General features: G+C 44.8%; 1 protein-coding gene across 1 annotated transcript in view; it reads right to left on the minus strand.

Moving 5' to 3' along the window:
* The window catches only part of LOC119977067 (gamma-aminobutyric acid receptor subunit gamma-3), an 825,027-nt gene that overhangs the window by 534,747 nt on the left and 267,227 nt on the right, over positions 1-23,053 (minus strand). The window contains exon 5 of the mRNA XM_038817636.1: positions 9,931-10,013. Within this exon, the coding sequence (XP_038673564.1) occupies positions 9,931-10,013 (83 nt within the window). The remainder of the gene's footprint in view (positions 1-9,930; positions 10,014-23,053) is intronic.

The following is a 23,053-nucleotide window of genomic DNA, read 5'->3' on the forward strand; positions in this document are numbered from 1 at the left end:
TGGTGGAAACCCACACAGACATGGAGAGAATGTGCAAACTCCACACTGACAGTTACCCAAGGCTGAAATTGAACCCAGGTCCCTGGTGCTGTGAGGCAACAGTGATAACCACTTTGTCACCATGAATGACATGAAGGTAAACTTACAGGATGGTGGGGTTCCCATCCATCTGATGCCCTTGTCCTTCTAAGTGATAGAGGTCATGGGTTTGGAAAGAGCTGGCAAAGGAGCCTTGGTGAGTTGATACAGTGCATCCTATGGATGGTACACACTGCTGCCACAGCCTATTGGTGGCAGAAAGAACGAATATTTGGTGGTGGATGGGGTGCCAATCAAGCAAGCTGCTTTATCCTGAATGGCGTCAAGCCTCTTGGGTGTTGTTGCAGCTGCGCTCAACCAGGCAAGTGTGGAATATTCCATCACAGCCCTGACTTGTGCCTTATAGATAGTGGACATGGTTTGGGGAGTGAGGAGATGGGTCACCTGTTGCAGAATTCACAATTTCTCACCTGCTCTTGTAGCTACAATATTTATATGGCTTGTCCAGTTCAATGGTCAATGGCATCCCTCAGTGTGTTGATGGTGAAGGATTCAGTATTGATAATGCCAGTGAATGTCAAGAGGAGGTGGTTGGATTCTCTCTTGTTGAATGTGGTCATTGCCTGGCATGACTGTAGCATAACTGTTACTTGGCACTTATCAATCCAAACCTGAATGTCACCCAGGTCTTCATGCATGCAGACTGCTTCAGGTTCCGTGAAGCTGTGAATGGTGCTGAACATTGTGTAATTGTCAGCATACATTTACACTTCTAACCTGATTGTGACATTATGATAAATGTACAGAACTGTAAGGGTTAATGTTATGTCCAAATCAACCACTTGAGGGAGCAAAATGTAGAACTATACAAGGCATCGATGCTAAGCCTTTGGGATGAGAGGTGGAGGAGATAGCTAGAAGACAGACTGTAGAAAAGATAGTGTGAGTGAGAGCAGATCATAGTTATTGTATTAGTGTAGAGATTAGTAGTAGATGAGTGTAGATTGTATGTTTATTATTAACAGTTTATTATTGAGGAGTAAGTGTCAAATTCAATTAAGTAATATAAATACATTTTTAGCTTTGTTCAATATAAAAGCTATTTGTGGTCTTTGTGAACACTATGCCAACCATCCAAGAATTAGAACCACAAAGAACACCGCATGGTATCAGGAATTTATTTCCAAAAATAATTAACAATTAGATTAGACAGAATAGCTTTAAGAAGATTGAAGAAAACAATCACGCCGCTGCACCGATCAAAAAATCTACCCAGGTGACGAATCGTAAGATGGAGAATCTGAAGAAACCTGACTACTTCAGAACAAATAGTAAACAATGTCCAAACTAGGGTTTTTCCTATCTGCATCCATGCTAGAAAATGCTTCCGATCAGAGAACAACACCCCTTCTTCTTAATTTGGCTGGAACGCAAGCATTAGAGGTGTATAACTCCTTTGAATTTGCTGAAGATGAAGATAAAACAAAGTATAACATAGTGCTACAGAAATTCAATGCTCACTGCGAAAAGCAAGTGAACAAGGCCTATAAGCGCTACATGTTCAGAAAAAGGCTGCAGATGAAAGGGGAGTTGGTAGATTCTTTTATTACTGCTTTAAAGTTAAGAGCGCAGTCGTGTAACGTCTCCTCCATTGCTGATTCTATGCTTCGCGATCAAGTTGTATTTGGGATTAATGACAAACGTTTGTGAGGAAAAATGTTTAGACGACTGATTTTGCTGCTGGATGAAGCGATTAATATGTGCAAAGCCAGTGAACAAGCATCCTCTGAATAGGGGGAGTTCAGGGAAAATGAAAAAAGGCACGGAGTCGGGAAACTTAGCACAGAAAATTGCATGTAATGGCTGGTGGCATTTTGAGTTGACGTCACGAACATGATGACGTGCACACGCTGTGACCATGCCCACAGTAAAAAAAATTGTCCTGAAAAGGCACACAATGTTCCAATTGTTCCAAATTCGACCACTTTGCAGCACAGTTCCATTTTGCAACAGCTTTTACAGCAAATACATTTCAAAAATCCTACCACAACTATAGGAAGATTCAAAGTATACAGAGTGATGGAAAAGGAAAACACATCTTAACTGAAAATGATAATTCCTCTCAATATGCACTTAAGTATTCTTTCATGGTTGATGCAATTACTAGGATTAATGCAATGGACTGTGATAGCAAACCAATACAACAGCTTTCGAACTTGATATAAATGAGTCTGAGATAGATACAGGAGCACACGCAAATTTAATAACTGAAAAGAAATTAAGGCAAGCATACAGCACACCACAAATACAGAAATCAATCTGTGAATTGACTGACTATAATGGAAATACCATAGCCACGAGAGGTTCCTGCTGTCTCATTGTTCGGAATGGTGACATCAGTATGCCATGTGACTTTGAAATAGTGGAAGTTGATAAATAATTGCTACTTGGGATGGATGCTTGCAATAAACTAAACCTAGTTAAGTGGATACACACAATCAATAATTTGAAAGACACGCTACAAAATGAAATTGGGTAACTTTTGGACAAGTTTGCACATGTATTCTCGGGAATGGGCACCCTACTCTTTGCATACTCTATCAAACTAAAAAAGGATGCCGTGCCTGTGAAACATGCGCCAAGAAGAGTGCAAGCTCCAGTGAGAGATCTTCTCAAGACCAAGCTTGCAACAGTCAGATATAATCACCAACCACAGTCACCAAACCGACGGATTTTGTCAGTTTGATGGTATGCGTATGCAAACCTAATGGAGACTTAAGAATCTGCATTGATCCAAAAGACCAAAATAACAATATTATGAGGGAACATTACCCAGTACCCAAGAGGGAAGAAATTACATCCGAAATGGCTAATGCCAATATTTTCACAAAATTGGATGCCACTAAAGGATTTTGGCAACTCAAACTCAACATTCAAAGCCAAAAGCTCTGCATCTTCAACACGCCGTTTGGTAGATGTAGCTTCAATTGGCTACTATTTGGAATCATATCGGCATCTGAAATTTTTCATAGGGCAATGGAGACCATCATTGAATGGATTCCGAGTGTCAGAGTATACATTGATGATGTGATCATCTGGTCTCATACTCCAGAAGGACATAAAATGAAATGAAAATCGCTTATTGTCACGAGTAGGCTTCAATGAAGTTACTGTGAAAAGCCCCCCCTAGTCGCCACATTCCAGCGCCTGTCCGGGGAGGCTGGTACGGGAATTGAACCGTGCTGCTGGCCTGCTTGGTCTGCTTTAAAAGCCAGCGATTTAGCCCAGTGAGCTAAACCAGTGATAAGCTCAAGGAAGTGTTCAACCGACTTCATCACTATGGGTTGACATTAAATCATGACAAATGTCAGTTTGGGATCCACAAATTAAAGGTTTTAGGCGATATCATATTGCAGGAAGTAATTCAACTGGAATCAGATAAAACCAATGCCCTAGGTGAAATGCCGGTACCGACTGATAAAAAAGCAATTCTGCGAATGCTCGGTATTGTAAACATTGTGGGACATTTATTTCCAACGTATTCAATCGAACAATGGCTCTGCGCAACCTCATCAAAAAGAATGTTGACTTTAAATGGACACCTGAACATGCAGAGGAGTGGCAAGATATGAAAATAGCCCTGACCGCTGCTCCAGTGTTAATGCTTTATGACTCGACAAAGGAAATGAAAATTTCCTCTGATGGCAGAAAACAGGGCATAGGCGCAGTCCTACTTCAAAAAGATGATCAGGATATGTGGAAAACTGTAGCGTATGCATCTCGCTCGATGACTCCTACAGAGCAACTGTATGCGCAAATAGAAAAAGAATGCCTTGGTCTTTTGACAGGCATCACCAAAATTCATAATTATGTTTCTGATTTACCACACTTTGTAGCTGAAGCTGATCACAGGTCTCGAGTTAACATCATCAAGAAAGACCTTAACAAGATGTCTCCACGAGTTCAGAGAATGATGATGAAGCTACAGTGCTACGATTTCACACTAGTCTACATGCCAGGAAAATACTTATGGCGCGATTCTCCGCTCCCGACGGCGGGTGGGAGAATCGCGGGAGGGCTGGGCGACTCACGACATGCCCCCCTGGTGCCCCCCCTCGATTCTCCCACCCCCGCTCGGAAGAATCGGCGCTCACCGTTTTTCACGGCGACTGGCGATTCTCCGACCCGGATGGGCCGAGCGGCCTGCCGTTCCCGACCGGTTCACGACGGCGGCAACCACACCTGGTCGCTGCCGTCGTGAACATGGCGCCAAAAGCCGGTTTTAAGCTTGTGGGGGGCGGAGAGGGGAGTGAGCACACAGTGGTCGCGCGCTGTTCACGCCGGCAGTGACCAGGTGTGGTTGGTGCCGGCGTGAACCGGTCAGATTAGGCAGGCCGCTCGGTCCATCCGGGCCGGAGAATCGCAGCTCAACCGGCGAGCAGAGATTCTCCGAGCGGCCTGTCATAAAATGCGACACGCCGTTTTGGGGGGTTTGGGAGAATCGAGTGCAGGTGCCAGGGTGGCGTGGCGTGAATCGCCCGGCACTCCCGCGATTCTCCCACCCGGCGTGGGGGTCGGAGAATCGCGCCCCTTATCAAGAGCTACAAATGATATTGATACCATAATTTCAGATGTAGTACATATTGTTGCAGCACAAGCTTCATTTGTTGCTGAAATGCTACCAATGTATGACAACAAGCTATGGATTATAAAAGAGAAGAAACAGAAAAGGACTTGACACTCCAAAAGGTAATGTATTACCTAAAAGAAGGATGGCCCAATGGATATTGCTCCAGTTTCGCTGTATCAAAGATGACCTAACTATAAATTACGGATTCCTACTCAAAGGAGACAGAGTAGTTATTCCTTCTTGCCTCCGACAAGGTATCATGGAACAGATATAAGAGGGTCACCAGGATATTGAAAAATGTCGCAGATGAGCAAGACAATATGTGTACTGGCCTGGAATCAACAAGGATGTAGACAATCATGTGCAGGAATGTAGCATTTGTCAGATGCATCAATCTGCAGAATGCAGAGAGCTTGGAAAGCAATGAACTAATCACCAATCCATGGATGAAAGCTGGTATGGATCTATTCTACTTTAAAGGTCATGACTATCTAGTCATAATTGACTTTTTTGCTCGCTATGTTTTTGCTCGCTATGGAATTCCATTACACATTGTCTCTGACAATGGTCCTTGCTTCACCAGCTAGGAGTGGACACAATTTGCAGGACGTTATCATTTTAACCACGTGACATCAAGCCCATTGTACCCCCAATCTGATGACAAAGCAGAGAAAGGCATAGAAATAGTTAATAAGCTATTCAGCAAAGCACTAGATGACAACAAAGATTTATCTTTGGCACTGTTGGCATATGGAGCTACTCCATTGTCATCAGGTTTGTCACCTACCCAGATGTTAATGGGAAGAAAAAATTATACCACATTACCAGAAATCACAATTCAGAATATAGATAACCAAGAAATACATAACCAACTGAGGTTACAAAAACAAAAAGGCTACTACAACAAGCATACAATATCTTTATCGACATTAAAAGTAGTAGGATACAAAATTCTGATTGTGGATAGTCACATGTTGCTAACATATTATGATGACGAATTGCACCAAAATCATATTTGGTACAAACTGAAAAAGGCACAATGTTTAGGAGAAATAGAAGAACATTACTGCAGATTAAAAAAAACACATGTTCCATTTCAAACTCCAAACATTTTTGCTCAGGATGCCATTTTCCAAAACATTGACTTTCCAAATCCTTGATTAACAACAATGCATCAAGACAATTTGGAAGAAAACTTGCATACTTCGACAAGACCACTGAGAAGATCAACAAGAACGAGCAAACCACCGAATAGATTGCATTTGTAATGACTTTAATAACTATTCATCTGTAATCACCGTCACAATGTAATGTTCAAAGTGTTTATAACCTTTTTTCCTAAGAAAGGGGGATGTGACATTCTGATAAATGTACAGAACTGTAAGGGTTAATGTTATGTCCAAATCAACCACTAGAGGGAGCAAGATGTAGAACTATATAACCTTGTGGGTGAGAGGTTGAGGAGAAAGCTCGAGGACAGACTGTAGGAAAGTTCATAGTTATTGTATTGGTGGAGAGATTAGCAGTAGTTGAGTATAGATTGTATGTTTATTATCAACAGTTTATTATCCAGGGGTAAGTGTTGAATCTAATTAAGTAGTATAAATAAATCTTTAGCTTTGTTCAGTATAATAACTATTTGTGGTCTTTGTGAACACTACACCAACCATCCAAGGATTAGAACTACAAAGAACACCACACTGATGATCGAGAGTTTAACTGGTAAACAATTTATCTGATCCGTTCCTCACAAAACTGGACCAGTCGTAATGACATCTCGGGGGGGGGGTCTCACAGGCCATTGGAGACCCCCGGTGGTCGAGAACAGGGCCGGTGGATAGCCTGGCACTCCCCTGGCCTAGGCACCTTGGCACTGCCAGCCTGGCACCTTGGCAGTGGTACCCAGGAACTGCCAGGAGACCCGGTTACCAGGTTGGCACTGTCGTGGATCAGGCCTTACCAAGTGACGGGGGTGGGGGGGTTTCTGGGGGCTTTCCCGAGTTGGGGGGAGGGGGAGGGAGGGAGGGAGGTTGAAGATGGAATTGTGGGAGAAATCGGAGCAGCCAGACAAAATGGCGTCCTGATCTGCAAGCAGCCGTTCCTGCCAATAAGACGTTTCTCGAAGTGTGCCTCGGCGGGAAGAACCCCCCCCCCCCTCCCCCCAAGGCAAAAAATCCCCCCCAGCAAAGTGCCATTAAGAACGAGATGATTCTCGGCACTACAGCAGCCGTGAATCACACCCCTTGTCAAATTTGATCCTTTATTTCAAACAGAAATACTATTTCACTAATTTCCCAAGCATACAGATCTGTACCTGTGTTTTCAAGGTATTAAAGCCATCAAGGGGCGATTGTGAGGGAAAATGGGGTAGAGGTTGCAGATCGGCTGTGATCTTGCTGATTGGTGGAGCAGGCTCGAGGGGTTGAATGGCCTATTCCTTTGTTCATTTGTGCAGTCACAGGGAATCCTGTAAATGGGGATGTAGTCTAAAAGATAATGGAAAAGTAGATAGAAGCACTTATCCATTGTAACACCAGCTCCAAATTAACTTGGGCCGGATCCTCCATCCGTTTTCGGGAGCGGCGTGCACCCCAACAGCAGCGGGATTCTCCCTCTCGGCAGCCGGCCAAAAGGGTTTCCCATTGTGGGCACCCCCACATCGCCGGTAAATCCGCGGGCGTAAGTGCGCTGCCGGCGAAACGGAGAATCCTGCCGATGGAGAATCCAGCCCTTTATCTTTTAAATACCGATGCTGCCTTCCATCCGCCTGTGTTTGCCAACCTCTGCCATATGTAAAACCAGGCAGATGGCAAGATGAAAGAGGGCCAGAGATGTGACATTTGCTTTACATATTTGGTTCATTATCTGAGGGGATAGGGCTTGCCGGGCCACGCGGGGAAAGGATAGGGGAGTGTAACTAGTTTAGTAGCCAGCATGCAGGGAGTGGGGGGTGGTTTCAAATGTGCTGCAACTGTTTGATGATTCTGTGATTCTAATGAGCCAATAATGAATAATCCACATCGTGAGACACAGACATGGAACACATATGAGCTTTACTTTGGAGAAAAAGACTTCCAATTCTAAACAAAACTATGCTGACGATGAAGTTGGTGGAGCTGCACGTGGTGTAATTTCTGTTCTGAAGTTTATCTCTCTGGAATTCTAAGGACCACGAGCCTCCACAGAAAGCAGAGAAAGCAATTTCAGAGTAATAGTTTAGGTGATGGTCTGCTACAATCCGGGCGTTTAAGGTCTGGTTGCTCATGCACTCAAATCTTTTTAAAATTGGCTCACACAAAAAAAAATGCTCCGAATCCAAAGTCAGGCAGGTGGTAACACTGCAAGGCTGCAATGTCCTTTGAGTTACTGAAACACGTGCTGGGGATGCCTGGGGTCTCCATGAAAGGCATCATAACACAACAGGGCCACATTAATTGCAACTCTGTCCAATCCAATCCCAGGCAATGCCCCTGACAGGACATGTGGCAGATCTCACACTTTTTGAATTCAACATTTCAGAAGACCCCTCAGCGAAAGCACCCCCAGGCACACTCTCCGTGCTTTGAATCAAACACGGTACTGAGAAAAATACCATCCTTGCAGCACCATCTTGCTTCAAGGTGCCAGGGAATCCCTGTGCTGCACTTCTGGGAGAATTGCCAATTCAAGTCACATACATCCCATTTCATCGCAGGTGTTTTAATAAATTATTAACTCTGTTTATTAAACTGTGCCCCGTATTGAAGACATTCATGATTCATGGACAAATTTCCGATTATTGTTTTAAAATAAGTCTGAACTTAAGTCGTTGCATATTAACAATGTTTTGGGACTAACCCGCTTAATTTACATATTGCTGATGAACAAAAGAGAGGACCTGCCTTCATACCACTGTCTTTTTCAACCTTGGACATCCCAAAGTGCTTCACAGCCAATTAAGTATTTGTGAAGGGTTTCCTCATGTCAGCAGGGAACAAAGTCATCTCCATGTCATTAGATTGTTTGAACAGCATATATCTTCACAACTCATTGAAAATTATAAAGCACATTTTTCCTCATGTTTTGATCCTTTTTGCTGAAATGTTTTTTTATTCTTCACTTCTGTTTATGTTGCTTTCGACCCGCCCCCGCATCGCCCTCCCCCCCCCCCCCCCCCCTCCCCCACCCCCCAATCTCACTTCGCCACCATCAGACCATGGGCGGGATTCCGCCGGTGGGATTCCCTGTTTTGCCGGCGCCCGGGGGTTCCCCGTTGGCGTGGGACTGCCCTACAATGGGAAATCCAATTGACCGGCCGGCGTAACGGAGAATCCCGCCGGCGGGTCGAGGCAGAGAAGTGGGGCGGAGAATCAAGCCCCTATTTCTACCCATTTGTATAATTTTTAGCTCTGAATTATTGGGCAGGATTCTCCGGTCCTCCCAGCCGCACGTTTCTCGGTGGCGCACCAGTCGCTGGTGGCGGGATTCTACCTTCCCACCGCTCATCAATGGGATTGTCCATTGCAACCACCCTACGCCACCGGGGAACCCTCTTGCAGGGCGGGCGCTATCGATGGGAAAAGTGAGTCGCTGTGGCTGGAGAATTGCGGCCAAAGTTTCCATTTTGAGGCTGATCCGGTCGGTCGGACTAACGTTTAGAGTTCCGTTGGGTATGACATGCTGGGCACCATAAACATTTTTCGGTTGTTATTCCTGGCAGGAATTGAAACACTTTTTCTTGGCCATCTCAGTAGTAACAGGTATGGCAAAAGATACATTTTCCCAATGACACAATGGTTACAGCCAGAGTTATTCTCAGCCCAGAATACCCTTTTGCTTTCCTACTCAAAACTCTGCATTTTAAAGACGGGCACCACATTCAAAACAAGGACCCCTATTCTGCCATTTAAGGTCAAGACGTACAGAGCCCAGTTAAAGGCAATCTCTGACACAGTATTTTCCAGAATTCAGTATAACCATGCGAATTCAAGAGTGGCACATAACAAAGGCCGAAATTAATGATTCAAAGTTCCACACAAATCACCGGCTGAAGGACGCGAGAGCGAGAGAGCTATCATTCACTGCAATTTCTCCCTCAGCGCTCTCTGATTATGCGTCAGGCTGTTAACTAGGAACCGCTCTGTGGTACAATGTGCTGAAGCATCAAAACAGTTCCAGGCTTCCTAAAAAGTAAGCAACCGTACTGCCTAAAACAAAGATAATTTGATGGGTAATCAGATTTCTGTTAGACGTCAACTATTTTTGACTGAGTCAATACTTACAGCTGGAGAAGATGAGGGGACAAGAATGTTCATCCATTGGAAAGTTCTGGAGCTGCAGTTGGCATTCTGCGATTATTGTTAGCCTGCGGAAAATAATGTGCTTATTAATATCACTTTACACTTTGGAAATCTGGCACTGTTATAGCTTTGTTACAGAGTGGTAAATGGAAGTGCAAATGTCACAGAATCATAGAATCCCTAGAGTGCAGAAGGAGGCCATTCGGCCCATGGGGTCTGCACAAACCCACTGAGGAAGCACCATACCCCACCCTACCCCTGCAAACCCGTAACCCCACCTAACCCACACAACCCTGGACACTAAGGAACAATTTATCATGGCCAACCCACTTAACCTGCACATCTTTGGATTGTGGGAGGAAACCGGAGCACCCGGAGGAAGCACACGCAGTCACGGAAAGAAAGTGCAAACTCCACAAAGACAGTCACCCGAGTCCGGAATTGAACCCGGGTCCCTGGCACTGTGAGGCAGCAGTGCTAATCACTGTGCCGCCGTGCCCCCCCCCAAATGACATTATATTTTCCTCAATTCTTCAGTTGAAGCGTGGAAGAAATTGGGCACAATAATAGTAAAGAAATCCCTAAACTGCCAAACAGAAGCTAATCAGATGGTAAGAAGCAACTGACAACAAATAAAAGAACACAAGAACAATGGTCAGGTGATTCATCTAATCTATCCTCTTCGGATTGAAGAATCCGTCTGGAGCATTCCTTGGCAAGAGAATATTGAAGCTAAACCTCTTGTCGGAAACAATTTTTTTGACCAGTTCTTGAAGCTTGTGCAGACAACCTTCGGGTAGTTGCTGCGAGTACTTTTTATGTTGGCAACAGGTACAACATAAAAAGATTTTCTCTTTGGTTGCATAATGTTCAAGTTTCCAAAGAATATCTGCTTTTTTTCCCCACTGTGATTCTAATCGGACATTCACGAATGACGGGATTTTTCCGTCTACCCACGGTGTGTTTCCCAGTGGCAGATGTGTCGCCAGCAGGGTCTTCCAGTCCCTCCTATGCCGTTTTCCGTGGCTCGGCTGTCCTGGCACTGGGGAACCCTCTAAAGGCGGATGGGGGCAAGGGGGAGGGGGGGGGGGGGGGGGAGGGCTCTAAAACCCTGCTCTAAAGGTTAGAATTCTTGTCAATAGTTAGACATTTGTATTTTTAGATGGGATGGGATGAGCTCATAGTTGTATCATAAGAAATAGGAGCCGGGAGTTCAGCTCATCGTGCTAGCTCCAGCATTCAGTAACTTTGTGGCTAGTCTGATTGGGGCTTTCTTGTCTCTCCCACTTAATCCTTCGGCTGGATTCTCTGCCCCGTCGCATTTCTGCCTCACCCTGCCAGCAGGATGCTCTGTTCCGACGACCGTCAATGGGGGTCTCCCATTGTGGGGCAGCCTCACGCCGTCGGGAAACGGCCGGGCTGCTGGCAAAATGGAGCATTCCGATGGCAGATAATCCCACACCTTGACTCCCTCGTCAATCTTTAATATATATTTAATGCCCCAGCCTCTATTGCTCTTTGTGGAAGAGAATTCCAAAGACTAATGACCCACCAGGGAGAAGAAATCCCTCCTCGCCTTTTGTACTAAATGCGAGACCTCTTCATTTTAATCTACACCCGCTATTTCTAGGCTCCTGCACAAGGGGAAACTTTCTCTCAGTATCCACCCTGTCAAACCCCCTGAAAAAAGGTATCTTTCATTGCGGAAGGATATACAGTTTGCTTAATCTGATCGCAGAGAGAATCTGTATCTTTCACTGGTACCTGATGCCAGTCTGAAATATTAATGCACTCGAATGAGCCACGTAGTATAGAAAACTACATGCTTGATATATTCCTTTTAATATTTCATTTGAAGGCTAGTTTCATGCAAGCCAAAAAATGACCAGAATTGTGACGTGGTGCTATGTCAAGTGCCGACCAGTTACATTTGAAGAATATAAAGTATCAACGTATTCTTTTAAAAACCTGCATTGTGGCTGCTTTTAACCTTCTCTGCTGTAAAATAGCATCAATCAATCTGTCCTTGTAGATAGTTTTTTGATTGAATCAAAGCATCTGCACAAATCTTCTTTGCTAATGCACTTCAAGTATAATAGTAAGTTGCGTCTCAAGGTATTACAAAAATAGTCACAACTGCTTATTTTAACTTTCTGTAGATCTCCGTCGGGGCCATGTGTAATTCTGGGATCCTTTCTTTCGAAGGAATTGCAGGATATTCGATACAAACATACGGATTTGGAGCAGGAGTAGGCCACTCGGCCCCTCGATTCTGCTCGCCATTTAAGAAGATAATAATAACCTTTATTAGTGTCACAAGTAGGCTTACATTAACTCTGCAATGAAGCTATTGTGAAAAACCCCTAGTCGCCACATTCTTGTGCCTGTTCAGGTACAGGGAGAGAGAATTGAGAATGTCCAATTCACCTAACAAGCCCCTAGTTGGCGCATTCCTATCTACCCCTCCTGATAATTTTTCACTCCCTTGTTAATCTAGAATTTATCTAGAATTTAAAAACATTCAAAGACTCTAGGCTGGATTTTCAGGTCCTGCCCTCCCCGGGAATGGAAATTCCCACTCAAGGTCCACGGACCTTTCGCTGGTCTGTCAAATTACCTGTCTGCCCCATGACGATTCATGCAGTGGGCAGGACCAGACAATTGAGGACTCTGCTACCACTGCCTTTGGAGGAAGAGAGTTCCAGAGACTCACGCACCTCTAAGAAAAAAGGTTTGTCCTCATTTCTGTCTTAAATAAGGAACCCCTTATTTTATAGAAGTGACCCCCTAGATTCTCTGACAATGGGAAACATCCTCTCCACATCCACCCTGTCAATATCACTCGGGATCTTAAACATTTCAATAAAGTTGCTAATTCTCTTCAAAACTCGAGTGGATACAAATCTAAACCCTCACACCTTTCCTCATATGACAACTCACTCGTATTAAAGCTCAGATAGTCAGGCAACATAGGAGCCAAATCTTTATCCATGCATTAATTTTTACTTACAGATTTATAGATTTACACATTACGTATCAACACCATAACCCTAGCCAAGCTCATATCAAAGCTCCAAAACCTAGAACTTGGCTCTCCACTCTGCAACTGGATCCTCGATTTTCTGACCAACAGACCACAATCAGTAAGAATGAACACCAACACCTCCTCCACAATAGTCCTCAACACCGGTGCACCGCAAGGCTGCATACTTAGCCCCCTACTCTACTCCCTGTACACACGACTGCGTGGCAAAACTTGGTTCCAACTCCATCTACAAGTTTGCTGACGATACGACCATAGTGGGCCGGATCTCGAATAACGACGAGTCAGAATACAGGAGGGAGATAGAGAACCTGGTGGAGTGGTGTAACAACAACAATCTCTCCCTCAATGCCAGCAAAACTAAAGAGCTGGTCATTGACTTCAGGAAGCAAAGTATTGTGTACACCCCTGTCAGCATCAACGGGGCCGAGGTGGAGATGGTTAGCAGTTTCAAATTCCTAGGGGGGCACATCACCAAAAATCTGTCCTGGTCCACCCATGTCGACGCTACCACCAAGAAAGCACAACAGCACCTATACTTCCTCAGGAAACTAAGGAAATTCGGCATGTCCACATTAACCCTTACCAACTTTTACAGATGCACCATAGAAAGCATTCTATCGGGCTGCATCACAGCCTGGTACGGCAACTGCTCGGCCCAAGACCGCAAGGAACTTCAGAGAGTCGTGAATACCGCCCAGTCCATCACACGAATCTGCCTCCCATCCATGGACTCCATCTACACCTCCCGCTGCCTGGGGAAAGCGGGCAGCATAATCAAGGATACCTCCCACCCGGATTACTCACTTTTCCAACTTCTTCCATCGGGCAGGAGATACAGAAGTCTGAGAACACGCACGAACAGACTCAAAAACAGCTTCTTCCCCACTGTCACCAGACTCCCAAATCACCCTCTTATTGACTAACCTCATTAACACTACACCTTGTATGCTTCATCCGATGCCAATGCTTATGTAGTTACATTGTATATCTTGTGATGCCCTATTATGTATTTTCTTGTATTTTGTTTAATTCCCTTTTCTTCCCATGTACTAAATGATCTGTTGAGCTGCTTGCAGAAAAATACTTTTCACTGTACTTCGGTACACGTGACAATAAACAAATCCAATCAAATACCTCCAGCCTGCGACCATAGTATCAACCCAGCTCCTATGCACAAGACTCCTCATTGTTGTCAGCATTGGAATACAATTAAACATCCATTTAATATTACAATTAACATGGACATTAGTAGGAAAGGGGGAGACGTTCAGATAATGGGAATCAGCAGAATTCTGGGACTTAGTGATTGAAATAAGAGTTGCACACCTTTTCCCGAGAGTAAAGTTTTAAGGAGACATGATCGGGGTCTATAAAATGTTAACAGCTTTGGTCAGCAAGAGTTGGGAAAGAATATTAATCCAGGATTCTTAGCGTAAAGAGGAAGACTTTTAGAAACGGCGAACTCGTCCAGATTCCTGGATTCCCGACCCCATTCCCAGGCTGTTTAATTTTCGGGAGCACACTAAAATGCTTTGAAAAATGTAATCAATTGATAGCCTTCTCCCATGTTTGAAAAGAGTATGTACTGCAAGCTAATAAAAGCATTAATCATCCAGGAACTTTTGAAGTATAAAAAAAAACCTTGAAAGCACTTAATTTTTGTCAACAAACATTTTAGAATTGACCACAGAGATCAGCGAGCCTGAGCTGTATATCAAACAATGGTTCCTCTGGGGAGCAGCTGTTGTAGTATTCTAATAACTGCCTGGGCTCTGAGCCAAGTGTACATAATGAGGCTCGGCTGAGGGTACAGACAGGTATTACAATATGAGAACACATGTGCCTGCCTCTAGCCCGCACCCAGCCTCCAGCATTAAAGTTCCCACCCTCGCAGGCACTTCTCCAGCGGTGTGTGTGGGGGGCACTGGCAGCAACATAGTGGTAATGATGTCGGAGAGTAATCCAGAGTCCCATACTAATTCTCTGCAGACATGAGCTCACCTTCAGCAGTTCATTACCAAGTCAAACTGTAATACATTGTTAATCAGCTAGTTATTTAGCCTGTACTATAATCAGTTTTTATTTGCTTAATTTAATCAGCAAAATTTCAGATGATCAATTAAGCAAATAGACTGTGGCATGGCAATTTTCCAGATTAGTTCAACAAAACATGAAAGTGTTATAATCTAACTTTTTCAATTAAGAACTTAACTGTTTTTCATTATAAATCCACTGAATGCATGCTTCATGTTTAATGACAGTTTCAGGTTGCAGCACTTGTATTAAGGGCATGCTATGTAGCTGTACACACAATTATTCCAAAGTTAAGAGCTTAGATAAAGTGAAAAGCAGAAACGATACTCCCTCAATGGCCTGACCGGAGAGGTTCAGTTTTATGTCATATTAGGTCGCCCACCTCTCACCAGGGGTTTGTGGCTTCAAGACACACTCAAGAAGTTTGTGCTTAAAGTGCAGGCTGGCAATTCAGTGCAGTACTGCGGGATTGCTGCATTGTCAGAGGTGTCGGGCAGTATTTTGACTATGGGCACCATGATGTCGGGGTCAAACGGAGTTCAGATCCTCACACTGCATGGAAAATAATCACCTTTCCCCGAAATTATTCACCAGGGGTTATGTTGAATTAAGCATGGCAGCTGGGCTATCGGACCTGGGGGGAGGGGGGGGGGGGGGGGTGCAGGAGGAGGGTCTACCGGCATTGATCTTTTTAGGAAAGATCTGTCTTTTTAGGAAAGAGCGAAAGCTTCAACCAACCTCACGAAACAGATGATCTGGTCGTTAGGGCAGCACGGTAGCATGGTGGTTAGCATAAATGCTTCACAGCTCCAGGGTCCCAGGTTCGGTTCCCGGCTGGGTTACTGTCTGTGCGGAGTCTGCACGTCCTCCCCGTGTGTGCGTGGGTTCCCTCCGGGTGCTCCGGTTTCCTCCCACAGTCCAAAGATGTGCGGGTTAGGTGGATTGGCCATGCTAAATTGCCCGTAGTGTCCTAAAAAGTAAGGTTGGGGGGGGGGGGGTGTTGGGTTACGGGTATAGGGTGCATAGGTGGGTTTGAGTAGGGTGATCGTTGCTCGGCACAACATCGAGGGCCGAAGGGTCTGTTCTGTGCTGTACTGTTCTATGTTCTATGTTATCGCTTTGCTGTTTGTGGGGCCTTGCTGTGAACAAATTGGCTGCCGTGCTGTCTATAACAAGAGTGACAACACACCAAAAGTACTTCACCAGCTGCAGAGAGCTTTTAGGAAGGGCCGAGGTCACTAAAGACCTCAAGGCAAATTGTTTTGCAGATGAAGGCATTTGTTAATCATTACATGATGGCCGTTTGAGGCTGTATTCGCTTCAGCTACATGTGGAATAGTAAGGAGGTAAAATGCAGAGCAATCATATATCATCAGTCTGGCCGGCCACATCAATACCTCGGAAATAGTTCTCAGCATAGAGTGGTTAATGCCGTGAAAAAGCAAGAAATTAAGAAAAGCAAATAAAATTTATGAATTATAGAAAAAAAAATGAACTTTTGTTTCTCTAACTTTTCTGAACTGTTGATTTTCATGTAACATCCAACAAAATAGTCAATGGTGGCACAGTAGTTAGCACCAGGGACTTGGCTTCAATTCTGGCCTGAGTCACTGTCTGTGTGGGGTTTGCACTTTCCTCCCGTGTCTGCGTGGGTTTCCTCCGGGTGTTCCGGTTTCCTCCCACAGTCCAAAGATGTAGAGGTTAGGTGGATTGGCCATGATAAATTGTCCCTTAGTGCCCAAAAGGCTAGGTGGGGTTACAGGAATGGGGTGGGAGAGTGGGTCTAGGTAGACTGCTCTTTCATAATGTTATGGGTCAGTGTTTAGAAAACTCCAAAGCAAATCACCTGACCTACGACTGTTTATTGATTTTGGTTACAATGAGCTCAAGGGCCTGTCTTTCAAGGGTTATTCAGAGGACTTAAGCCCTTTTAATCAAAAACAAGGTTTATTCCAGGCTCTTGTGTCCTTTCCAAAACAGCAGGTTTGAATTCCTTCCAGAAAACAGTTATTTCTTTTCAAGTTATCAAGCAGCCTGGAAACAGCTTTTTAAATGCAGGTAAGAAGAAAAAAACCTTTTCAACCTGTGGTGTACAAACCAGTTCAAACTCAAAGCGAAAGTAAAACTCAGAGCCACAGCCCAACTCCCAACTCAAAAATGAAGGTAAAAACCCAGAGCCACAGCCTAGCTCCACCCACACAATGACATCATTGAAGCCATGTGATAAGACAAAAACATTTCTTAAAGGGACACTCCCATGACAATAGGGCTGGTGGAGACTCGATGGGCTGAATGGCCTCCTTCTACGGAAAATGAAAAAAAAATCACAAAAAACAACCAATTCATACATGCTCATTGTGGTTTCTGTGAAAAGGAGATTTACTGCTGAATTCTGCAAAGTATTTAAATATTTTTAAGGGAGTCACAGTATCTCAGTCAGAGCGAATTATCTTTACAAATCATAAAGGTCAAAGTGTTGGTCAATACCTTGACAAAAATATTATTATTTCTGCATTTAACCTGCCAAAAGAAATGCTCCATGTGGTAGTATGACTAGGGGTATTACGGTACCTGGGCGTGTGAGCTGCCATTGGTGCAGAGGGCTCGCTGCCCATTGGCCCAACTATCGTGTTCTCTGTATCCTCATTGGTCAAGAGAAAGGTAGCTCCGCCTATGAGGCGGGGTATAAGAACCAGTGTTCCCCAGCAGCCAGGCCATTTCTGTACTCCTGCTGCTGGGCTCACTTCTTGCTGATTAAAGCCTTTTGATTCAGACAACGCCTACGTTTCGTGTCCATTGAGTGTGCATCACTCCAACTGCTAAAGAAATGCTCCCCTGCAAGGTAGTGAGCACTCATCTCTTAAATTCAAAATCAAGTGATAAAAGGTGGACGGGATGTCCGAACCTCCACTCCGTTTGTGCCCTCTGGGAATTCCTGGAATTTCCCGATGGGTTTGCACAGTGTTTAAGTTCCATTTTAATGGTGTAGGGTGGCTCGCATCCACTCATCCTCTCTGTGCACTTGGAAGCTATGCATTTGGAGGTGTGCCCAGTGGAACTGCACCATATGAGACATGGGCAGACCATTCAGCCCATCACGCCGTCCCCGCCCTTCAATTGGTTCATGGCTTATCTGCACCTCGACTCCATTTACCCACCTTCATGTAGTATGCCTTGCACCCGACCTTGCTCAGGATGTCAGCTATAAAGCTCTGAAGGATGTGGATAAGGAAGGGGGCCTCTCAGCTGCTACTTTAGGACAGCAACCTGAGGCTCTGAGACTAACAGCAGCGATTGACACACAAGAGACTCTCCAATTTATATGACCTGAGTCCACAGACATAGCTGGGTTCAGGTCAGTCTGGCTCACATCAACGCGGTATCATACCTAAAGGTTAACCAACAATTAGCAAGTTATTCTTTCAACACCTGTCTGGTCAATCAGCATTGCACACAAGGCAACAAAATAGCACTTAACTTTGACAGCCATCATATGATTCCGATTGCTTTACAACGTGAGCAATGCACAGAAATCGTGGCCGGAATTCTCTGATCGTTGGGATTCACTTTTTCTGCTGCCAGTGTACCCTACCAGCGGGTTAAGCGATGGGTGGGGTGGTTACAATGGGAAATTCCATTGACAAGCAACGGGAAAATAGAATCCCTTGAAAGATGCCTCTCACTTGATCTTATTTTTATGTGATTATCTGGATTCTTATTTTGCTATTGAGCACTCTTTAAATGCTACTTATAAAACTCCAAGTGGCAACCACCCTTCTGTATTTGAGAAGAAGGCGCACAATTTCCGGGCCTACTTAAAATTAAATGCTCACAGTTGTCCCCTGGCAGTGTTAAACAGTGTTAGAGCGACACGGTGTCACAGTGGTTAGCACTGCTGCCTCACAGCATCAGGGACCCAGGTTCAATTCCGGCCTTGGGTGACTGTCTGTGTGGAGTTTGCACTTTCACCCCATGTCTCCGGTTTCCTCCCACAGCTCAAAGATGTGCAGGTTAGGTGGATTGGCCATGCTAAATTGTCCCTTCATGTCCAAAAGGTGAGGTAGGGTTACTGGGTTAGGGGGATAGGGTGGAGGTGTGGGCTTATTCAGGGTGCACGATCCAGGGGGCCATGCAGACTCGATGGGCCGAATGGCCTCCTTCTGCACTGTAGGGATTCTATGATTCTTCCTCAGGAAGAAAGAGAAGTTAAGAGATTGGAGATGATTAACAATGTCCTTACTCACAGGGAAAACAAAGATGTGCATTTAAACAGCGGCTTTCCGTAACTCAGAACATCGATGAAACCATAGAATTCCTACAGTGCAGAAGGAGGCCATTCGGCCCATCAACCCTCTGAAAGAGCACCCTATCTAGGCCCACTCTAGTGCCCTATCTCTGTAATCCCACCTGATCTGTACGTCTTTGTACACCAAGGGGCAATTTAGCATGGCCTGTGGCCTTTGGACTGTGGGAGGAAACCGGAGCACCCGGAGGAAAGCCACGCAGACACGGGGAGGACATGCAAGCTCCACGCAGACAGTCACCCGAGGCTGGAATGAACCAGGGTCCATGGTGCTGTGAGGCAGCAGTGCTAACCACTGTGCTACAGTGCTACCTACGGCACCTGGGTCCCTAGCTCTTTACATCCAATTAAGTATTTCTAAAGAGATTTTTATAATGTAGTAAGCACAGTAGCCATTTTGCACACAGCAAGATCCAACAAACAGCAATGTGATAATGACCAGGTAATTTGTTTTTTTCTAATATTGATTGAGGGATAAATATTGGCCAAGGCTCTAGGGATCATACCCTTTCCCTTCTTGAAAATAGTGTGACATCCACCAGAGAGATTTAACACCTCACGCAAAATCTAAAGCACCTCAGACAGTGCTGCACACTCTCAGCGCTGCACAGGGCGTCTTTTGTTCTCAAGTCGCTGCGCTGGAATTTGAACCCAGAACTACCCCTTCAGGGGGAAGTATGTGCTCAAAATAAAGCTCTGAGCATTGGCAATTTCCTGATCATAATCACTAAAGCAGAATACTACAGTGCAACTGGCAGGCGGATCAGGCAATAGGGAAACGCAGTGAGTGCAGTTGGCATGGAAGGGGGTGATGAAACCAGCTGAGGCACGGTGAGCCAAATGGCTCCTTGAGTGGTTAAATTAAATAAAAATAATCTCAACACTATTCAGACATAGAGCAAAGGATCTTCTCTAACACTGCAATTAGCATAAAGACCTTCAGCACCTTAACCAGATGACTATTCTTCAAATGCTGTTCAGCCATGGGGGCACGTCACAGTTAGGCTTTACATGCCAACACAAAGCACATTTTCGAGTTGAAGTCGGGGGAGGAATCCGTGGATGATTTCCATCTTCCCTCCCACCCATTTATTTTAAAAGTAACAGGGCGAACAGTAGCTGTCCATTTCCAGCCTGGTTGAGCTCAACTCACCCGAGCGCAGTTTAGAAAAAGGGTCCAATGTGGAATTTTGCGAGTCAGCACAACACTGGTCCACACCAGATGGTGCATCTACCAAATGAACCATCAGGAAAGCTTAGATTTGCAATGCACACATAATTAAATAGCTCAATGAAATTTCACACGATTACAGGAAACATTACAACTCCTCCACACCTTATATTAAAACTGCATTCTCTATCACTGTGTTATTGGTAAAGCCAATGCATGAATTTAAAACTCGTTTCAATGCAATTTTTAGATCACTGTGAAAGAGCTTCACAATTCTATTTTGTGAGAGAGATTTTAGTTAAGGAAACACTTGTTCTTTTTTGGCACCAAAGGTTGATATCAACCATTTTTATACAATTGCAGCACAATCAACTGATTTAAAAGCTGCTGATGGTGTAAGCAAGGACCTCTGCTTTCCCCCACTGCCCTCACCACAACCCTACCCTCGTGTCTTTCTCCTTTCAGATACCCAAGCAGCGATGCTGAAGAAACACTGCCACTGGCTCTCGCATTCACATATACTTGCAATGTGCATACATTAAAGATAGTTGAGATAGGAGATCTACATGTGGGGTGACACCAAGCATAAATAGCCTGCTCAGTTGAGGGTGAGTTTACACGAGTACAACCACAGAGCCCTCAGATTAGGACTCCAATGGGCAGCAGTGGTTAGCATTGCTGCCTCACGGCGCCGAGGACCCAGGTTCGATCCTGGCTCTGGTCTCCCCGTGTTTGCTTGGCTTTCATCCCCACAACTCAAAGATGTGCAGGGTAGGTGGGTTGGCGATGCTAAATTGCCCCTTAATTGGAAAAAAAATGAATTGGGTACTCTAAATTAAAAAAAAACGAAAAAAAGATTAGGACTCCAACGCAGTGACCAACAGAAGAAGGCTGGTGGATGTGCAAATGCTTGGTGTATTGGCAGGTTTCCCTGAAAACCTGTGGTCAATGCCAAGAAGGATGAAGTATACCTGCAGCAACTTGGTACAGGACCTTACACAGAGCTTTGATTCCATCTTCTCCAGCGGTGGCCAACTTCATGAGAACACATGTGACTCAACCTATGACAGAGTGCCTGATGGCCGATGTCGCCACTTTCCAATGCAGTACAGGTGGAAGCCACCCAATGTCTGCTGCTGCATTGGAATCTCAAAGCAAAGTCTCGCAAGCTCAGCTTGCTGTGGTGCAGACTCAGATTGCTGCTATCATAGCTGCCGATATTAGCATTCACAGGGACTTGCAGCTTCCAACCCAGCAGTCCAGCACATTTTATTCCTTTCTCAGAGTTGCAAAGTTTAAGCCCCAATGCACGGAATGGACAGGGCAAGCCATCTCCATGCTTGCTCCAAAAAACAATTCAAATTGAATCCAATTCATGGTCACCACAAGCTGAGAAGAAAAGGCATTACACCTCATCTCATGCTTAATCTTAACCAAAAGGCCGAGAAGTGTTGTTTTTTTCTTGTTCATTTCAGTGGGGGGGGGGGGGAACGCTGATAAGGCCAGCATTTTTTCCCCATCCCTAATTGCCCCTGAGTGTCTCACATTCAGTGGACATTTAAGAGCCAACCACATTGCTGTCGGTCTGGAGTCACATGTGGGCCAGACCAGGTAAAGCTGGCAGATTTCCTTCCCTCAAGGACATAGCAACTTGATGGGGTTTTACGACAATGGTTTCATGGCCGTCATTAGCTTTCAATTGACTCCAAATTACATAATATGCTGAGGTGGGATTCAAACCCAGGTCCCCAGAGCATTACCCTGGGTCTTTGGATTATTAGTCCAGTGAAAATGCCACTATGTCATCGCTTCCCCCATCTCTAGCATGTCGTCATAATTGCTGAAGCATCACCTCAGAGGGTGTGGCAATGCCACTAGGCAGCACTACACTGCTCTTTTTTCTCAGGATGACAGCATTTTGCTTCTGCCACTGCCACCCTGCCTTGCGGTTACCCATCAACCAGCCAGCCCAGGCAGCCGTTGCTGATACCGAGACAATGCAAGCTGCAACTGGGCTTCCTGGCGCCTGAGCTGCCCGAGGTTGCACATCAAGACCATCTACAGTCCCCCCTGATGAAAGCCAGCCGTACGGCAGCCACTGGGGTTGGGAAAGAGTTAATTGTGCTTTGCGCTGTAAATGGATAAATCCTAAATCAAGCACCAAAATAGTATTCACATCTTGAGGTCACTGTGAATTAATGGGAAGAACGTCAATTGTCACTAAATCTGCAAAACCATAAAGACAAAAATCTTTGTGACATAAATGTCTGTAGTTTAATCCCCAAAATGATTCACTACTCACAATCCTATCAAGTTGATAATATGTCTTACATATAGAGCATATTCCTTCCAACAAATCTTTTGTTGCTTTACACTCACTAAGAGAATGTCATCTCTTTAGTGTGTGAATCATCAGGCGTCAGCAAAAAGGAACACACTGCCAATGAGACACCACACGATCATACTTTTGATCAACAGATGCCCCAGGATGCTTTACCGTGGTAAACCAAAGACATTCATTTCAGAGTGTGTGGAGTATATAAATGAAAAC

This window comes from Scyliorhinus canicula, chromosome 14, assembly GCF_902713615.1.
Source record: "Scyliorhinus canicula chromosome 14, sScyCan1.1, whole genome shotgun sequence".
Lineage (NCBI taxonomy): Eukaryota > Metazoa > Chordata > Chondrichthyes > Carcharhiniformes > Scyliorhinidae > Scyliorhinus > Scyliorhinus canicula.